This window comes from Chiloscyllium plagiosum, chromosome 1 (assembly GCF_004010195.1).
Source record: "Chiloscyllium plagiosum isolate BGI_BamShark_2017 chromosome 1, ASM401019v2, whole genome shotgun sequence".
Taxonomy (NCBI): domain Eukaryota; kingdom Metazoa; phylum Chordata; class Chondrichthyes; order Orectolobiformes; family Hemiscylliidae; genus Chiloscyllium; species Chiloscyllium plagiosum.
This window is the reverse complement of record NC_057710.1, coordinates 68,548,854-68,569,311: the sequence shown is the minus strand read 5'-3', so window position 1 is coordinate 68,569,311 and position 20,458 is coordinate 68,548,854. Positions and strand designations below refer to the sequence as shown.

Here is a 20,458-nt window from a genome sequence, read left to right as displayed (position 1 = left end):
TCTCTCTGGAACGCTGATAGGGGTGGGGAGAGAAATATATCTCTGGTGGTGGGGTCTGTTTGGAGGTGGCGGAAATGACGGAGGATGGAGCTTAATCCGGACAATGTGAGGTGATGTATTTTGGGAGGTCAATTGCAAGATGAAAGTATACAGTAAATGGTACGACCTTTAGGAGAATTGATATACAGAGGGAAGGTGGGGTGCAAGTCCATAGCTTCCAGAAAGTGGCAACACAGTGGATAAGGCAGTAAAGAAGTCATTTAGCATGCTTACCTTCATTGGTTGATGCATTGAGTATAAAAATTGGCAAGTCATATTGCAACTCAGTAGCAGCAGTGTGTGCCATCTACAAGACACACTGCAGAAATTCACAAAAGATCTTAAGATGGCTCTTTCCAAACTCCCAACATCCCCCATCTAGAAGGAAAAGGGCAACAGATACATGGAAACTCCACCACCTGCAAGTTGTCCTCTAAGCTGCCCACCATCCTGACTTGGACTATATTGGGAGAAAGTAAGGACTGTAGCTGCTGAAGATCAGGGTTGAAGAGTGTGATGCTGGAAAAGCACAGCCAGTCAAGCAGCATCCGAGCAGCGGGAGAGTCAACCTTTCAGGCATTAGCCCTTCATCCTGATGAAGGGCTATGCCTGAAATGTTGATTCTCCTGCTAATTATAATTATATGTTATGGAAATATATGGAAATAAGTTACCATTCCTCCACTGTTGCTGGGTCAAAATCCTGGAATTCCCTCCCTAATGGCATTGTGGGTCAACTCACAGCAGGTGGACTGCAGCAGTTCAAGAAGGCAGCTCACCACCACCTTCTCAAGGGCAACTAGGGACGGGCAATACGTACTGGCCAACCAGCAATGGCCACGAAGCATGAATGAATAAATAAAATAAATCTGTGTAAAACGTTTGTTGGGCCACATTTGGAGTATTGTGTGCAGTTTTGGTCATCACACTAAAGGAAGGATGTGGAAGCTTTGGAAAGGGTGCAGGATGTTACCTGGATTGAAATGTATTAACTATAAGGTGAGGTTGAACACACTTTGATTGTTTTCACTCAAGCATTGGAGGCCAAGGGGTGATCTGATAGATATTTATGAAATTAAGAGAGGCATGGATAGGGTGGATAGTAGGAGTCTTTTTCCCAAGGTGGAAATGTGAAATTCTAGGGGTCAGAGGGTTAAGGTGAGAGAAGGAAAGTTTAAAGATGTACAAGGCAAGTTTTTTTACATAAAATGGAAGATGCCTAGAATGTGCTGCCAGAAGAGGTGGTGGAAGCAAACACAATAGCAACATTTTAAAGGCATTTGGACAGGCACAGGAACAGGCAGAGAATAGAGGGATAGGGACCACGTGCAGGCAGATGGTGTCATTTAGAATGGCACAGACATGTGGGCCACAGGGCCTGTTCCTGTCCTGTACTGTTGTGTGCTCTAACAACATCATGAAACATATAATTAACATGTGGTTGTCTGATGGCTGGACACGATAATGCTTATTAGCGTAGATAACCAATTTGTGGTGTTTCAATGCTTTGTTTTTTTGGCCAGCTTTGTAATCAGAACTGCAAGCAGATGGGTTCCTTTCTTTAAAGTGTGACAGCTCTTCTGACATGAAAGAAATTAGGTTTTAATCAGAAATAAGATAGGTCTGGATCTTGGCTTGTCTTATCTACAGATCTGAACTCACAATACATAAGGTTACTGATTGTCACTTTGTTACTGATTGTTACTTTGATATTCAGAGCTGTAATCTAATTGATCTTAGGTTTCAAAGCATTTGCCACTGAAATCGAAGACATTTTTCATAGATGGACACTACTGTTAATCATGATGTGAGTTTTACCTCCAGCAGGGTCATTTTATCTGATGTGAATGTGCTTGTGTTATCGATCATAACGTAAGAAAGTGGGACATGAGTAACATATATTGAAGAATAAACAGGTACATATTACAGTTCACTAATATATACAAGATATTGCATTTAGAGACATATTGTGTCTGGGCTAACATCAAGCTATTCTGTTACGAAGAGTACATGCTTTCATCAGTACGTCATGATCTGAGTTTAGGTAGAGTCCAAGACATTTATACCTTCATATTAGATGCTATAAGATGGTGAGGATATCATGAGAATATCTCTTCAAGGTATATTCACGTACTGACCATGAGACAGCACAACAGCAGGCAGGGCATACATACAGGTAGTTCTCCTAAAGCCATAGTTGCATTCCAGTGAAACCTCGCTTTTCAGAAATAATGGGGCCGACAGGAATAATGGGGTTGGGGCAGACCGGCAAAAAATATCACCCACGGTTGCTCAAAAATCACCCAAAAGTTTAATGCAAAGTATAGCACAGCCTGAATGAAGGTTGAAATCATATTTATTAATGAAACAAAAGTAAATTTAACTCAGTACATTTAAAAATTGTAAGAAAGCTGCTCTCTGGACAATACATCTCACAGAAAGCTGCTCTGTCGGTAGCTGACATTGGTGCATGTGCAGAACAGCATAAAGGCTGGAGCACACATGGCCCATGTGCAGAATGGCACGGACATCAGCACATGCACACAACGAAGTGCGCAAACCAATCTCTTCTGGAAAGATAAGTGTTCTCAAAAATACCTAATTCTTCCGTGACATTATAGCCAAATCGAGCTGCTGAAATGCACATAATCCCAGAACTACCTGTACAGAAGGCCCACTCATTTCGGACAGACTGATATGGGCAGGACTTCCAAATTTGATCTGAATACCACCTTAATGGTTTAAGAATGTTTGGAATATTCTGTGCAATTCTGGTCTCCCTCATATTGGAGAATGTTGTGAAACTTGAAAAGGTGCAGAAAAGATTTACAAGAATGTTGCCAGGGTTGGTGGGTTTGAGCTATAGAGAGAGGGTGAATAGTCTGGGGCAGCTTTCCCTGGAGTGTCAGAGGCTAAGGGGTGACCTTATAGAGGTTTATAAAACCATGAGGGGCATGGATTGAATTAATAAACAAGGTCTTTTCCCTAGGGTGGGGGAGTTCAGAACTAGAGGATATAAGTTTAGGGTGAGAGGGGAAAGATTTAAAAGAAACTTAAGGGGCAACTTTTTCATGCAGAGGGTGGTACGTTTATGGAATGAGCTGCCAGAGGAAGTGGTGGAGGCTGGTACAATTACAACATTTAAAAGCCATCTAGATGGGCATATGAACAGGAAGGGTTTGGAGGGATATGGGCCAAGTGCTGGCAAATGGGACTAGATTAATTGAGGATATCTGGTTGGCATGGACGGATTGGACTGAAGGGTCTGTTTCCATGCTGTACATCTCTATGACTCTATTTACATTAGCATGGAGTAACAGGTGCAAAAGACTAGACTGAAGTATTTGCATTCATCTTCAGTTTGAGGTGATAAGTAGGTGGTACATCTTCTCATCTTCAAGAGGTCCTCAGCATCACAGATACACTAGCTTCACTCCATGTAATGTCAAGAAATAGCCAATAGCACTGGATACTGTAAAGGTTGTGGGCCGTGACATTTTGGCAATAGTGCTGAAGACTTGTGCTCCGGAGACTGTGCACCCCTAGCCAAGCTCTTCCAGTGCAGTAACAACACTGGCACCTACCCAACAGTATGTCCTGTAAGCAAAAAGTAGGAAAAATCTATCCTGGCTAATTATCAGTTCATCAGTCGACTCTTGATTATCAATAAAGTAATGGAAGGAGTCTTCAGCAGTGCTATCAAGCAGCACTTGCTCAGGAAGAACCTGCTGAGTGATGCCCAGTTCAGATTTGACTGGGACCACTCAGCTACTAAACTCATTACAGTTCAAACATAGACAAGAAAGCTGAATTCCAGAGGTTAGGTCAAAGTGACAGCCCTTGACATCAAGGCAGCATTTGACTGAGTGTGGCATCAAAGAGCCCTCGCAAAACTGGCTTTCAGCACATATAAAGAGAGACCTCAGTGGAGTATTGAAAGTTTAGGGTATCTTAAGAAAGCAATTAGGAGAGCAAAGAGTGGGAATGAGAAAACACTGGTGGGTGAGATTAAGGAGAATCCCATGATAATCTATAAGTTCATTAACAGGAAGAGAATAACCAGGGGAAGAATAGGTCCCATTAGTGAAGTTGGAGGACATTGGGATGGCACAGTGGCTCGGTGGTTAGCCCTGTTGCCTCACAGCTCTAGGAACCTGAGTTTGATTCCAGCCTTGGGTGACTGTCTCTGTGGAGTTTGTACATTCTCCCTGTGACTAAATGGGTTTGCTCCGGTTTCCTCCCACAATCCAAAGATGTGCATGTTTGGTGAATTGGCTATGCTATCCCATTGTGTTCAGGGCTGTCGAGGTTAGATGTATTAGCCAGGGATAAATGTAGGGGAACAGATCTGGGTAGGTTACTTTTCAGAGGGTCGGTGTGGACTTGTTGGGCCTGTTTCCACAACTTTTGGGATTCTATAAATTAAAATTGTTAGGGTGTTAAATAAGTACTTCATATCTATCTTTACTCAAGGGAAGGAAAATGTAGATACAGAATTTGGGGAGAGGTATGGCGAGGTTATTGAGCAGATTGCATGCAGGGAGAAGAGGTATTAGAGGTTTAGAGAGGCTTAAAAATGGAGAAATCCCTAGTCTGAATGAGTTGTATCATGGGCTTCTGTGGGATCTGAGGGAATAAATTTCAGGAGCTCTGATCCAAACTTTTAGTTCATCCCTGGCCACGGGAGAGGTGCCAGAGGAGCATAGCCAGTCTGGTTCCACTTTCAAGAACAGTGGTAGAGATAGGCCCAGCACTACAGGAATTGGAAGAATTACACAGACTCTCACATCATCTCCACTTGGACAGGCAAGGTTTCATTAGAGATAGTCAGCATGGCTTTGTCGTAGCTAGGAGAAAGTGAGGACTGCAGATGCTGGAGATCAGAGTTGAGAGTGTGGTGCTGGAAAAGCACAGCTGGTCAGGCAGCATGCAAGGAGCAGGAGAATTGACGTTTCAGGTATAAGTCCCTCATCAGGGATGGAGGGCTGAGAGATAAATGGGAGGGGAGTAGGACTGGAGGAAAGGTAGCTGAGAATGCAATAGGTAGATGAAGGTGGGGGAGGAGGTGATAGGTCGCAGAGGAGGCAGGAGTGGATAGGTGGGAAAGATAATGGACAGGTCAGAAGGGCGGTGCCAGGTTGGAGGCTTGGGACTGGGATAAGGTAGGGGGAGGGGAAATGAGGAAACTGGTGAAACCCACATTAATCCTGTGTGGTTGCAGGGTCCCATGGCTGAAGATGAGGCGTTCTTCCTCCAGGCGTCAGGTGGTTGGGTTTGACAATGGAGGAGGCCCAGGACCTGCATGTCCTTGGTGGAGTGGGAGAGGGAGTTGAAGTGTTCAGCCACGGGGGCGATGGGGTTTGTTGGTGCAAATGTCCCAGAGGTGTTCTCTGTGACGATCCGTAATTGGTGTCCTGTCCCCCCCGATATAGAGGAGACCACATCAGGTACAACGAATACAGTTGATGACTTTTGTGGAAGTACAGGTAAATGTCTGTTGGATGTAGAAGGACCCTTTGAGGCCTTGGACGGAGGTGAGGGAGAGGTGTGGGGTGCAGGTTTTGCACCTCCTGTGGTGGCAAGGGAAGGTGCTGGGAGTCAGATTAGGGCTGGTGGGAGTGTGGACCCGACAAGGGATTCACGGAGGGAATGGTCTCTCTGGAATGCTGATAGGGGCGAAGAGGGAAATATATCCCTGCTGGTGGGGACTGTTTGTAGGTGGCGGAAGTGGTGGGGGAATCTTGTGATGTATGCAGAGGTTAGTGGGTGGAAGGTGTCCTTGTTGTGTTGGAAGGGTTGGGGTTCAAGGACGGTGGTGTGGGAAGTGGAGGAGATGAGCTGGAAGGCATCATTGACCATGTGGGGAGGAAATTGTGGTCTTTGAAGAAGGAGGCCATTTTGGATATTTCTATGGTGGCATTGGTCATTCTGGGAACAGGTACGGCAGAGGTGGAGGAATTAGAAATAAGGGATGATGTTTTTACAGAAGGCAGGTTTGGAGGAGGTGTAGTCCAGGCAGATATGGGAGTCAGTGGGTTTGTAGTAGATGTCCATAGTTAGTCGGTCACCGGAGATGGAGAAAGTGAGGACTGCAGATGCTGGAGATCAGAGCTGAAAATGTGTTGCTGGAAAAGCGCAGAAGGTCAGGCAACATCCAAGGAGCAGGAGAATTGACGGTTCGGGCATGAACCTTTCTTCAGGAATGAGGAAAATGTGTCCAGCAGGCTAAGATAAAAGGTAGGGAGGAGGGACTTGGGGGAGGGGCATTGGAAATGCGATAGGTGGAAGGAGGTCAAGGAGAGGGTGATAGGCCAGATTGGGGGTGGGGACGGAGAGGTCAGGAAGAAGATTGCAGGTTAGGAAGGCGGTGCTGAGTTCGAGGGATTTGATTGAGACAAGGTTCCATCATTGTACAAAGTAAACTGACAGATTTCAGAAAATGAATGACATCTTCCTGTCATGGAGGATAACGCTTGCGTATGTGCAATCTCAGAAGTCCCACTGGAGAGCATTGGCTGCACCTTTTCAGAGTCATGTTCGGGAATATGCTCACCCTGAACATCCGCAAGATAAAGGACCTTTACTAACCTGGTCTGGCATTATGGAGCAAACCCCTAATTATCAATGTTCACATGGAGGCCTTGGACGTTCCAAATTCTCAGGATTGTCTTTTTGACTAAGATACTTATTGATGAAGAGTTCCAACACTGCCTAGTGGTCTTTTCGGAACGCTGATAGGGGAGGGGAGGGAAATATATCCCTGGTGGTGGGGTCCGTTTGGAGGTGGCGGAAATGACGGCGGATGATACGCTGTATATGGAGGTTGGTGGGGTGGTAGGTGATGAACATGGAGAAGTCCAGGAAGGGGAGGGAGGTGTCTGAGATTGACCAGGTGAATTTGAAGTCGGGGTGAAAGATGTTCGTGAAGTTGATGAACTGCTCAACCATCACCTCTGGGGATCTCCCATCCACAGCCTCCAACCTCATTGTCCGTGAATCCCGCACCGCCCGATTCTGCCTCCTACTGAAGATTCAGAAACCTGACTTCCCCAGTTGACCTATTGTCTCAGCCTGCTCCTGTCCCACTGAACTCATCTCTGCATACCTTGACACTGTCCTGTCTCTCTTAGTCCAGGAACACCCCACCTATGTTTGGGACACCACCCATGCCCTTCACCTCCTCTGATACTTTTGTTTCCCCAGCCCCCTATGCCTGTCTTCACCATGGACATTCAGTCCTGCTACACATATAAGCACTTCATTTCTTCCTCTTACATTGTCCCAACCAGTACCCTTCCACTTATACCCTCAACCTCTTGGCTGAACTGGTCCTCACCCTTAACAACTTCTCCTTTGAATCCACCACTTTCTCCAAACCAAAGGGGTAGCCATGGGCACACACATGGACCCCAGCTATGCCTGCCTCTTTGTCGGGTATGTAGATCAGTCCATCTATCACTGCTACACTGGCACCATCCCACACCTTTTCCTCTGCTACATTGATGACTGTATCGACGCCACCTCCTGCTCCCATGAGGAGGATGAACAATTCATTAATTTCACTAACAACTTTCACCCCAACCTCAAATTCACCTGGATCATCTCAGACACTTCCATCCCCTTCCTGGACTTCTCCATCTCTGTCTCCGGTGACTGACTAACCACGGTCATCTACTACAAACCCATAGACTCCCACAGCTACCTAGACTACACCTCTTCCAACCAACCTGCTATAAAATTTCTATCCCTTATTCCAAATTCCTCCACCTCCACTGCATCTGTTCCCAGAATGTCCAATTCCACCATACAAAATCCCAGATTGCTGCGTTCTTCAAAGACCGCAATTTCCCCTCCCACATGTTCAATGATGTCCTCCAGTGCATCTCCTCCGCTTCCTGCACGTCTGACCTTAAATCCGACCCCTCCTAACGTATCAAGGACAGAACCCCCCTGGTCCTACCTTTCACCCCATCAACCTCCGCATACATTGCATCATCCTCCGCCACGTCCGTCACCTACAAACAGACCCCACCACTAGGGATGTATTTCCCTTCCCACCCCTATCAGTGTTCTGGAGAGATTATTCCCTCCATGGCTCCCCTGTCAGAGTCATGCCCCCCATCAGCCCTCACCCCACTCCTGGCACCTTCCCCTGCTACTGCAGGAATTGCAAAACCTGCGCTCACATCTCCCCCCTCACCTCCGTCCAAGACCCCAAAGGAGCCTTCCACATCTGACAGAAATTTACCTGTACTTCCACAAAGGTCATCTACTGTATCCGTTGCACCCAATGTGGTCTCCTCTACATTGGGGAGACAGGATGCCAACTTGCAGATTGTTTCAGAGAACATCTCTGAGACACTAGCACCAACCAGCCCTACTGCCCCGGGGTTGAGCACTTCAACTCTTCAACTTTAATACTGCATATTCATTTATAGTGAAAACACATCATCCAAGTTCCATTGTGCATTTCCAAGGATAGATTGGGTTGGGATATCTGATCGGCATGGATGGGTTGGACCGAAGGGTCTGTTTCCATGCTGTACATCTCTATGACTCTATGACAGATAAATTATTCTGTGTAAATATACTTGTGCAGTATTAGTGATTCTGCCAATTTTTAGAGCTCCCAGTACATATTATAGCCATTAGTTGCTGTGACTATTATTGAATTAAAACATTATTGTCAGCCAAAAAGTATGAGCGATTCAAAGTGTATATATTTTATATATGAGATAGTCTTATAGCTGTACTCCTAGGTAAAGTTATCAATTTACTTTCACATTAATTTGGAGTACTGACATCAGAGGCTTTATGTTGTACTTACAGTGTTAATAAATTATCAATTTGGTAAAGAGAAGGGAAGTAACATTTAGTATTCTTTTATCATGATTTGTTGTGTGAAATTTTTTGGTGTGTACACATAGGAAAAAGTACAATAAAGAATTAAAAGGCACCTGTTTAATCAAACACATGGACATCAAACTGTCATATTTTAATTGCAGCAGAAAACCTGTGTTTGAAATATTGTGCTTGGTGCCCTTAAATAAAACAATCCCAAGATATATTTTTTACACAAAATATTTTCAGTGGCAGCTCAAGTTATTCAATCAATTTCATGATGGTGGTACGTGGGAATATGACATTGAGATAGAGGATCAGCCATGATCCTATTGAATGGTAAAGCAGGTCTGAAGGATGGAGTGGTCTATTTCTGCTCTTAGTTTCATACAAACTATATTAAAAAATTATTGTGAGACCTTCTAATAAATATGGAAAGTAAACCTCCCCCTCCTAGTCCATCAAGGACATGCAGGTCCTGGGCTTCCTCCATCACCTAATCCCAACCATTGAGGCCTGGAGGAAAAACACCTCTTCTTCCACCTTGGGACACTGCAACCACACAGGATTAATGTGGATTTCAGCAGTTTCCTCATTTCCCTCCCCACTACGTTATCCCAGTCCTAAGCCTCCAACTCAGCACTACCCTCTAAACTTGCCCATTGTCTTTCTCACTTATCTGCTCCAGCCTCCTCTCCAACCTATCACCTTCTCCCTCACCTTCATTTACCTATTGTATTCCCAGTTACCTATCTCCCAGTGCCCCACCCCCCACCTCCGGCCCACAAGCCTCATTCCTAATGAAGGGCTTATGCCCGAAACGTTGATTTCCCTGCTCCTTGAATGCTGCCTGACCTGCTGTGCTTTTCCAGCACCCTCTGTTTGTCAGAGCTAGGCCATGCTGAACAGATGTGATTGACTTTTTCGAGGAGGTGATCAGGTGTGTAGATGATGGTAGTGCAGTTGGTGTAGTTTATATGGATTTCAGCAAAGCCTTTGATGAGGTTTCACATTGGAGACTGATAAAAAAGGAGAAGCATATAAGATACAGGGTAAATTAGATCCAAAATTGACTTAGTGATTGGAGACAGAGGGTAATGGTAGAAGGCTGTGTGACTGGAAGCCGGTGTTCACTGGCCTACCATAAGGATCAATATATATATAAATCATAAAAATGAGAATGTAGGAGGGATGTTCTGTAAATCTGTGGATGACATGAAGTTTGGCAGGGTGATTAACAGTGAGGAGGAAAGTGACAGTTATATGAGGGCATAAATGCATTGATCAGATGGGCAGATCAGTGGCAAATGGAACTTAACCCTCATAAGTATGAGGTGATGCCTTTTGAAGAAGTAACAAGACAAGGCAGTACTCAATGAATAGCAGGACACCAGGAAGCTCACAGGAATAGCGGAATCTTGGGGTGCACAGAACGCTGCGGGTGACCGGATAAATTAATAGGATGGTTAAAAAGGCATATGGGAAGGTCGCCTTTATCAGTTGTGGCATAGATTATAAAAGGAGGCAGGTCGTGTTGAAGATGTACAAAACTTTGATTAGACCATAACTGGAGTACTGTGCGCGGTTCTGGTTGCTGATCTGTAGGAAGGATGTGATTGCACTGCAGAGGGTGCAGAGGAGATTCACCACAATGTTGCCTGTGTGGGACAATTTTAGCCATGCAGAGAGGCTGGATAGGTTTGGTTGTTTTCGTTGAAATAGGGAAGGCTGAGGGGGAGCTGATTGAGGTGTATAAGATTATGAGGAGCATGAACAAGGTGGACTACAAGCATCTTCTGTTGAAGGGTCAATAACGAGGAGGCACAATTTTAAGGTGAAAGGCAATATTTAAAGGGGATTTGCGGAATTCTTTCTACCCAGAAGGTGGTCTGAATCTGGAATACACGGATAGTAGTAGAAATGGGAAATCTCCCAAACTTAAAAATGAATGTGGGTGAGCCTTCTATATTTATAATATTCAAGGCAATGGACCAAATGTTGGAAAGTTTGGATTAACATTGTGAGTTTGGCACAGCGTGGATGGGCCAAAAAGCCACTTCTGTGCCGTATGGCTCGAAAGCAGAATCAGGAGCAAAACACTTCACTGGTTGGAGTCATACCTGGCACATAGGGAGATGGTCATGGCTGTTGGAGGTCAGTCATCCCAGCTCCAGGACATCACTGCAGGTTCCCTGGATCATCATCCATCATAAGTTGATTCACCAATGACTTTTCCCCTATCATAAGGTCAAAAGTGGGGATGTTCGCCAATGATTGCACAATGTTCAGCACCATTGTTCTGTCCTCAGATACTGAAACAGTTCATATCCGGCTCCGACATTCAGGCTTGAGCTGATAAATAACATCTAACAATTGTGCCATATGAGTGTCAGACAATAACTATGTCCAGCAAGAGGGAATCTTGCCATTACATCTTGATCTTCAATGGAATTAGAATGATTGAATCCCCGTTTTCAACAGTCTGGGGGTTACTATTGATCAAAACCTGACTGGATTAGCCATGTAAATATTATGGTCATGGCAGTGGCTTAGAGGCTAGCAATTCTTTGGCAAGTAGCTCACCTCCTGACTGCATAGTCCCTTTGCAGCATCTAGAAGCCCCAAGTCAAGATTATGATGGAATACTTCCTACTTGCCTGGATGAGTCCAAAAATGCTCAAGACTCTTGACATCATCCGGTCAAAGTAATTTGCTTGATTGATATTTCATCCGACTCCCTTCACTACTTTTCCACTGGCACACAATAGCAGCAGTGTCTACTATTTACAAGATGCACTACAGCAACTCATCAAGACAGTACCTTCCAAATATCCCATGAAAAAACATAATGAAATGTACCAATGTTAACTTTGTTAAGCCTTCTTGTTTTCATAGAAGCTTCTACTATGTGTTTTCATTCACATATATAAGATATGTATAATCTGGCTAGCTTTCTCTTGTGTTCTAATTTTTTACTTTTTGTTATACATTAGATTTATATTTTGTCCAGTCTTCTGACCTATATCTCATCTTTGTGCAGTTATATAATTTTTCTTTAACTTTAATACTATCTTGACTTTTTTTAGTTTACCATTGATGGTGAGTCATCGCCTTTGAATTATGATTTGGAGATGCTGGTGTTGAACTGGGGTGTAGAAAGTTAAAAATCACACAACACCAGTATATAGTCCAACAGGTTTAATTAGAAGCACTAGCTTTTGGAGCACTCCGAAAGCTAGTGCTTCCTTTGAATTATTAATTCTCATTTGAATATATTTATTTTATGCATTCTGAATATCCCCTTATGTGCCTGCTTCTCTATTGACTGATTCTTAACCTAATTTAACATTTTACTTCAGCTAACTCTGTTTTCGTGCCTTCATAGTTTCCCTTATTTAAGTTTAAAATACTAGTCTTCAACACACACTTCTCTCCTTGAATCTGACTGCTGCTACTTGGGAGCACCTTTTCTGTATGAGATCATTAATTAAATCTAACTCATGCACCATACTATGTTTGATCCAGCTGCTGTCTCATAGAATCAGAGAATACCTACAATGTGGATTGGTCCCAGAATGTGCTGTTACAAGAAACTATCCACATTCTACCAGCTCTTCATTTAGGCAATCTCTGTCTACCTAATTTTTCCAATCTAGGTGTAGATGGAGCTCCCTGTGATTATTGCTGTAACTTTCTGATAAACCCACTGTTGGCCACCACTCGCTGCACACGTCCCACTGTGAAATCTCTATTTTGTCTGCAGTCTTAGTCATTCTTCAGGCATCCAACAACCCCTCCCATTCACTTTCAAACATCTACTTGATCCCGTTGATTATACCAGGTCCTTTCCAAGTTGCTTTCCTTGTCTGAGGGCCAATGCGAAATGATACTGTGGCCACACATTCAAAAGTTGTTCATTAACAAGGTGTCCAAGAAGGTGCTGGGAATGTCTGCAGCTCACCAATCTGTGGTAAATGAGGTGCAATACATTTGGGATCAGTGGGCTAACCAGATTTTGCATAGTGTTTTGGAAATGGCCTAACTTTAAAGGTAATAAAGTTAATATCATAAATGGAAACCTGTGCTAAGTTCAGTTTCATGGTTTAGCTATACAGTTTACATCAATGCAAAGTAAAGTCAGTTCAGCAGCAAAATGAATTGCAAAATGTAATTTTGAGTGCAAAGTGAGTTCAAGCACAATTGGGCATGAGGTGTGAAGTTACCATCAGTGGTATGCTCACAATGTTTTCCTTTCACATCTAATGCAATATGCCTGCAGGCTTGCACAATTTTTTTTGTGAAGTGTCTTGATGAAAGTAAAAGAAATATGAGAAAATCTGCATCAAAAGTGCACTAAGTGCTGAAAACACATCAGATCAATTGTATTTATAAACAGAAATTAAGGCTTAAGTTTTTCAGCGCAGGTTTTTCATCGGTATTGATCATTGAAAGGTGCGTTAATATTAACATTCGTTTGTTTGAATTCTTTGACAAGGCCAGTATTTGTTGCCGATCCTAACTGTCCTTGAATTGAATAGTTTGCAAGGCCAATTCAGAGCTGAGCAACAAACAGAAAGTTGCTGTGGATCTGGACTTACATGTAGACCTGACTGAATAAGGACAGTTGATTTTCTTCCCTAAAAGAAATGTACAAACTTGATTGCTAAGGCCAGCTTTCAACTCCAGATTGTTACTGAATTTAAATTCCAGCAGCTGCCATGCCATGTTCCTGGAGCATTAATCTGATATTTTGATAACTAATCCACATATCACCACACTATTACCCCATTTACTTATGATGTACTCTTTTTTTGGGACTATTAAGAGTCAATTAGTTCAATTGGCTGGATGGCTGGTTAGTAGAGTGATGCCAACATTGTGGGTTCAAATCTCACATTGGCTGAGGTCACCAATAAGATCTTATGTTCTTGAACTTGCCCTTCACCTGAGACATGCTGACCCTCAGGTGAAATACACCAGCAGTCATCTCCCTCTAATGGGAGACCAGCCCTGTAGTACTTTGGTTACTACTACTATATTTCACTCTCTCTCCAGAACTAGGAAGCCCATTATGTTTGTGAGCACTTACTATTTTCATTACAATTTTTCTGTTTTTCAATCGCACAGAACTCTTGTATTTTCTTTTCAGCCTCCTGCTCAGCAGCTTCTTGGCTCCTTGGGTTTGATCAATACCTATAAGAATTTAGAAGAATGAGAGCAGATCTTAATGAAATAGAATAGATTCTGAGAGATGTTAGGGATGTTCTGAAGAAGGGTCACTGGAATCGAAACATTAACTCTGCTTTCTCTCTACAGATGTTGCCAGACCTGCTGAGTTTCTCCAGCAATTTTAGTTTTTGTTTCCAGCTTCCACAGTTCTATATTTTATTTAAGATCCTGGCAGGGATATTGAGAAATTGGGTGGAGTCTTGTTATCCCGGAAGCATTTGGAGGCAGGAAGGCAACTTAATGAGGTGGAGAGGTATCATAACTGAACCCTGCCACTTTCCCACCTCCACCAGAAATTAATTTTGGGACAGAAAGACCCAAACTTGATCTTCTTGCCCTGCAATCAACTGAGGCCCTGAATTAAGGACTATTTGTGAGCGTTAGCTCCATTTCCTTCATGACTTACCCTTGTACAAGTGGGTCTGTCTCCATGCAATGTGCCTCATAAATTAACCAGTGTGTGCAGCTTATCAGCAATGGGCTTGAAGTCCCCTGATCAAAAGCAATCAGGTCCTGATGGGTGGACTGGATATTTGGCAAGGAGTTGCCCACTGAGAGCCACGCCCTGGTGTTGTGTCTGAATTCCCTATCATTCTCTTATGATCTCTAACCCTTACAATCCTTCCCCAACAAATCGCTTACCTTCCACCTTAGCCCTTGGTGATCCGAAATGCTGTTTCAAAAAAAGCCACAACTTACTGTATGGCTTTGCTGAGTATGATATGCCTGCTTGGGATTCCCTTCCCTTTGATCTAATTCCAGGCATAGGTCTGCTGGTGGCCTTGCTCATTCCTAATTGATTTTATGTTCAGCAGGCCTTTCCTGAAGAGGCAACAGAGTCTCTCACCAACTTCCAACACCTCAGCAAGATTCCGACTGATGTTTCAACTTGTAGCGTTATCTAGGAACTAGTTTTTTCCACATTTTATGTGTCATACAATCTTTTGAATGTGAGAAATTTTGAAACATAATTTTTAATATTTTGGATGTCCCTAGAGAGCCAAAGGCAAAGCTATTTTAGTTTCTATTGGGATGCCAGTGAACCTAAGTTCATAAGGAAATGCAGATGCATCAAACCAAGCCAATAAGAATATCAGAACCAGCAGCAGGAGGAGGCCATCTGGCCCTTCAAGCCTGCTCTGCTATTCAATAAGATCATGGCTGATCTTTTTGTGGCCTCAGCTCCACTTATCCCTCCACCCACCATAGACCTTAATTCTTTTATTGTTCAAAAATATCTATTTTAGTTTTATAATTTGTCCTCTATGCTGTGATTTGGGCTGATCTAGCGAACTCACTCGTGAAATAAAGATGGTATCATTGTTAATGTGTGTATTCTCTTTTACAGGTCACAGAGGGAGAGTTCTGCATCTGGCATCCAGTCCTGATGACAGTGTAGTGTTTTCAGCAGCAGCTGATGAAACAGTTTGTTTATGGAACTGTGGCACTGCCAGTGAACAGAAGCTGGATGTAAAACAGGCGATCAGTGGTGAGGCTTCACAATACTGACTGTGAGGAGCAAAGCACTACAATAGACATTGCTGTTTCAAAAATATTGCTTTTGAAATCTGTCACCCTTGAATCTTTGGTGTAAAGTATCTGCTGTGATAGTATTGAAACAGTGTTTCTTGAAAGATGTCAATATTAATATTCAGAGAGACTGTCTATATTTGTACAAGGAATTTGGAAAGTTAGCCTATAGGCACAGTCTGCAATTTAGAAGGCAAGTGATATGTTGGCCTACACTGTAAAGGAATCAGATTTCAGGAATAAAGAAGTCTTGGCACAATTGTTTAAGGTTTTAGTGAAACTAAAGCTAGAATATAGTATGCAGTTTTTGTCTCCATATTTAAGGAAGGATTATTTGCACTGGATGCATTAGAACAAAGATTCACTAAATTGGCATCTGAGGTGAGAGATCTGCCCTATGATGACAATTTGAGTAAACTGGGTCTATATTCTTTGGAATTTAGCAGAATGAGAGGCAATCTCATTGAAACATACAAGATTCTATAATGACTTTATAGGGTGGATGCTGAGAGATTTGTTTCCGCTGCCTGGGAATTTTAACCATGGGGTCACTGTCTCAGCTCAAGGGATTGATCATTCATGAGGGTTGAGGAAAAAATTAGGTTTGTGCATCTTTGGAATTCTCTATTCCAGAAAATTATGGATCATCCATCATTGAATAAATTTAAGACTGCGAGAGACAGATTTTGGTGTCTCAAGTAATCAAGGGATTACTTGGCTCAGCATGCCATTTGATGCCAGCAAGCTAGGGACAAGTACAATCCAGTCTGGAACACTCCTCCACAGATTTTGCCTTTTTTATCATAATCCTCACCTTTTTTTGGGCCAAGGCTTCGCCTCAAACAAGCTTCCATAGAATGGCAGTAAAGGCTGTGTCCCAGACTAACTCCTAACCAGCCAACTAACTGTGTTTAAGGCACCAATTCACTTTTCATATCTGTGGGGATCATAATGCACTGATATGCTAGGCTTCCCCATCAATGAGGATGAGGACATTCATGGAGTCTCCTCCTCCTCCCCTTTGATGTTCAATTGGCCATGACCATTCACAATTAGGTGTGGCAGGACCACTGAACTTTAATCTGATCTTTTGGCTTTGGGATCTCCTAGTTCTGGTTCTATCATTGTGTTCCATTGTTTAACCTGCATGTAGTCCTTTGATTTGCTTTATTATGTTGGCACCTCATTTTCAGATAAACCTCTTGCTGCTCCTTGCATGCTTTCCTACATGCCTCATGATTAGTCCTCTGAATTGATGATAATGGTTATATCAGGCATAGGAATTGCATATTGTGGTGAAATACAATTCCAGCATTTCTACCAATAGCCTCCAGCAGCTCACGGATGGCAAATATGTGCTGCTAGAACTATTCTGCGTCTCTCCCATTGTGGATAGTGATAGTGTCTCACAATATTATGGAATATTTCCTCATTTTAGAAGAGGATATTGTCTCTTCAAGAACACTATGCGGTCACTCCTGCCAATATGGTCACTGATAGGTGCATCTGCAGCTAATAGTTTGGGACAGCAAGGTCAAGAAGGTGTCTCTCCAGTATTGGCCCACTGTCCACTTGTCATACTCCCAATCTGCCAGGTCAAAAATTTAAGACCTGGATAGCTCACTCAGTTATCAGCTGCAAAGCCACTGATTAGATTAGATTACATTACATTACAGTGTGGATACAGGCTCTTCGGCCCAATAAGTCCACACCGACCCGCCGAAGTGTAACCCACCCATACCCCTACATTTACCCCTTACCTAACACTACGGGCAATTTAGCATGGCCAATTCACCTGACCTGCACATCTTTGGACTGTGGGAGGAAACTGGGGCACCCGGAGGAAACCCACGCAGACACGGGGAGAATGTGCAAACTCCACACAGTCAGTCGCCTGAGGCGGGAATTGAACCCGGGTCTCAGGCGCTGTGAGGCAGCAGTGCTAACCACTGTGCCACCATGCCGCCCATATCTCTCACTGCTTGTGAGAGATATTGAAGGTTACCACTGGGTGTATATTTTATGCTTTTGCTGCCTTTAAAGCTTTTTTCATGTATTTTGCTCAACGTGGAGGAATGCAAGCTTTTCATTTGAGGGTGGGTAGTAGGCAATCATTAATAGGAAGTTTCCTTCCCAGGTTTAACCTGATACCATGATAGCTTGTGAGGTCCAAATTCAGAGTTGAGGCTCTGTGGGATAGTATGCAGCTAAAATGGTAATGGAGTCTGAGACATTGGTTGTAAGGTATGTTTTGGTGACTGTAACTATATCAGATTGTTACTCGACTATTCTGTAAGATAGCTGTTCCAATTTTGGAGCAAGTTTCCAGGTGTATCCCGTTGAAGGAAATATCACAGGGCCAACTGGACTGTATGTCTTTGTCGTGCCTAGTGCCAGTAAACATTCACCTACTTTGAGCAGTTTTGAACTGAGTGTCCTTATTGCATAGTTTCTTACCATATGTCTGATTTTCTGTGTGAATGTTTTAGATTCTATGTGAACTTCAATCATAGATTTACAAGGAAGTTGCCTGGGTTGGAGGGTTTGGGCTATAGGGAGAGGCTGAATAGGCTGGGGCTGTTTTCCCTGGAGCATTGAAGGCCTCATAGAGGTTTATAAAATCATGAAGGGCATTGGATAAGATAAATAGACACAGTCTTTTCCCTGGGGTGGGGGGAGTCCAGAACGAGAGGGCACAGTTTTAGGTGAAAGGAGAAAGATATAAAAGGGACCTAAAGGACAACATTTTCACGCAGAGAGTGGTGCGTGTATGGAATGAGCTGCTAGAGGAAGTGGTGGAGGCTGGTACAATTGCAACATTTTAACTGCAGCTATTTAAATAGGAATGGTTTAGAGGGATATGGGTCAAGTGCTGGCAAATGGGACTAGATTAGGTTGGGATATCTGGTTGGTATGGACGAGTTGGACTGAAGGGTCTGTTTCCGTGCTGTACATCTCTGTGACTCTATGATTCTAATGATAGAAGACCTTTAATGCATAAGAAATAGTCTAAGTTTTATATCTCGAATTGAGAGTGTGGTGCTGGAAAAGCACAGCAAGTCAGGCAGCATCTGAGGAGCAGGAGAATTGATGTTTCAGGCAAGCCATTCATCAGGAGTGAGGCTGTGAGCCAAGGGAATGGTGAGGTAAATGGGAGGGGGTGGGGCTGGGGGAAGGTAGCTGACAGTGCGATAGGTAGATGGAGGTGGGGATAATGGTGATAGGAGAGGAGGGTGAAGCGGATAGGTGGGAAGGAAAATGGACAGGTGGGACAGGTCATGAGGGCAATGCCGAGTTGGAAGATTGGAACTGGGATAAGGTGGGGGGAGGGGACATGAGGAAACTGGTGAAAACTCCAGTATCTGCAGTCCTCACTTTCACTTAAGTTTTGCATCTGTTTGATGTAGCATGACATATCCCTCTTGGCTGAAGGACACTGGATTTCATAGTCATCACCTTATTCAATGCTCATTCTAAATGCTTGTAATGTATAAGCAGAGTGCGTCTTAAAATGTGAATTTTGCACAACAAAATGTAGTTTCCTTCTGGATATCATTTCATCTATAAACATAGAGTACATAGAAGCACAGTGTGCTTGCTTAAGGAGCCAACTGCATGAAACCTCTGATTAGCTAGCAACTATTATCCTTAATATAGAAAAATACCCCAAAGAGCTTTACAGAAGGGTAATTGAACAAAAACTAATGATAGCATTTCTTGGGTAATTAAATAACTGCTTAATCATAGGTTAAAAATATTCCCTAAAGCAACCCAATTAACGTCCATGTTTTGGTATGTAAGTAGCAGTTATTTGATCCTCCCCAAAAGATTTCAGTGCTTTTCGGGACACCACAACTGGCAGAAACTATGAATAGAACCAGAAAAGTACCAGAAATAAGGTTTATGCTTGTTGGCACTGAAGGAGAAAGATGAGTCATTCTTTTTGTCAGAAAACCTCATCAGAGTTGTTTGCGATGTTTCTCACCCTGTAAACTATCACTTGGTTAAATTGTCACACAACCTTTGGCAGTATGTGGTTTTCAATGCTTTCTGTAGATTAACATATCAGTTAGAAAGAAACCCACTAAATCAGCCATACAGGCTTCAAGAGTGAGTCTTGTAATAAATGTGATTGAGAGGTAATTCAACAATGCTGTTAACAACTTTAAAGGATGCTTTAAACACTTTGTTGCTTTTAAGATTTTCTAACTACTTGATTCCAATCAATCTAAACATCAGGTCATAGACAGAGAACACAGGGGGTTAACACCTTCAACATATTGTCTACCTATCACCATTGTTAACAGCTAATCCAAGAATGCAACCTTTAAAAAAAAGGGTTTTGTGATTTACACATGAAAGAAGTGAAACTATCACTGTATTCTAACAGATGAAAGACTTAACAGACAATCAATTCTTCAATGTATAATTTCAGTTACATCACACTGCAAATTTTTGCTATAAATTCTGTATTACGATCGAACCCTCCACAATCACCTGATGAAGGAGCGTCGCTCCGAAAGCTAGTGTGCTTCCAATTAAACCTGTTGGACTATAACCTGGTGTTGTGTGATTTTTAACTTTGTACACCCCAGTCCAACACCGGCATCTCCGAATCATAAACTTTAGGAACAGAATACTGAATGGCCTGGACAGAGTAGATGTTAGGAAGATGATTCCATTGGTAGGAGAGACTAGGACCAGAGTAAAGGGAAGACCTCTTATAATGGAGAAAAGGAGAAACTTCATCAGCCAGAGAATGGCCAATCTGTGGAATTCACTGCCACAGAAGGCTGTTGAGGCTTATCTCAGTCATTAAG

The 20,458-nt window shown here is 43.1% G+C and overlaps 1 protein-coding gene across 1 annotated transcript in view; it reads left to right on the top strand.

Moving 5' to 3' along the window:
* Positions 1-15,617, top strand: part of LOC122554940 (cell division cycle protein 20 homolog) — a 65,562-nt gene extending 49,945 nt beyond the window's left edge. Inside the window, exon 8 of the mRNA XM_043700385.1 lies at positions 15,457-15,617. Coding sequence (XP_043556320.1) covers positions 15,457-15,617 — 161 coding nt within the window. The remainder of the gene's footprint in view (positions 1-15,456) is intronic.
* Positions 15,618-20,458: the final 4,841 nt, after the last annotated feature.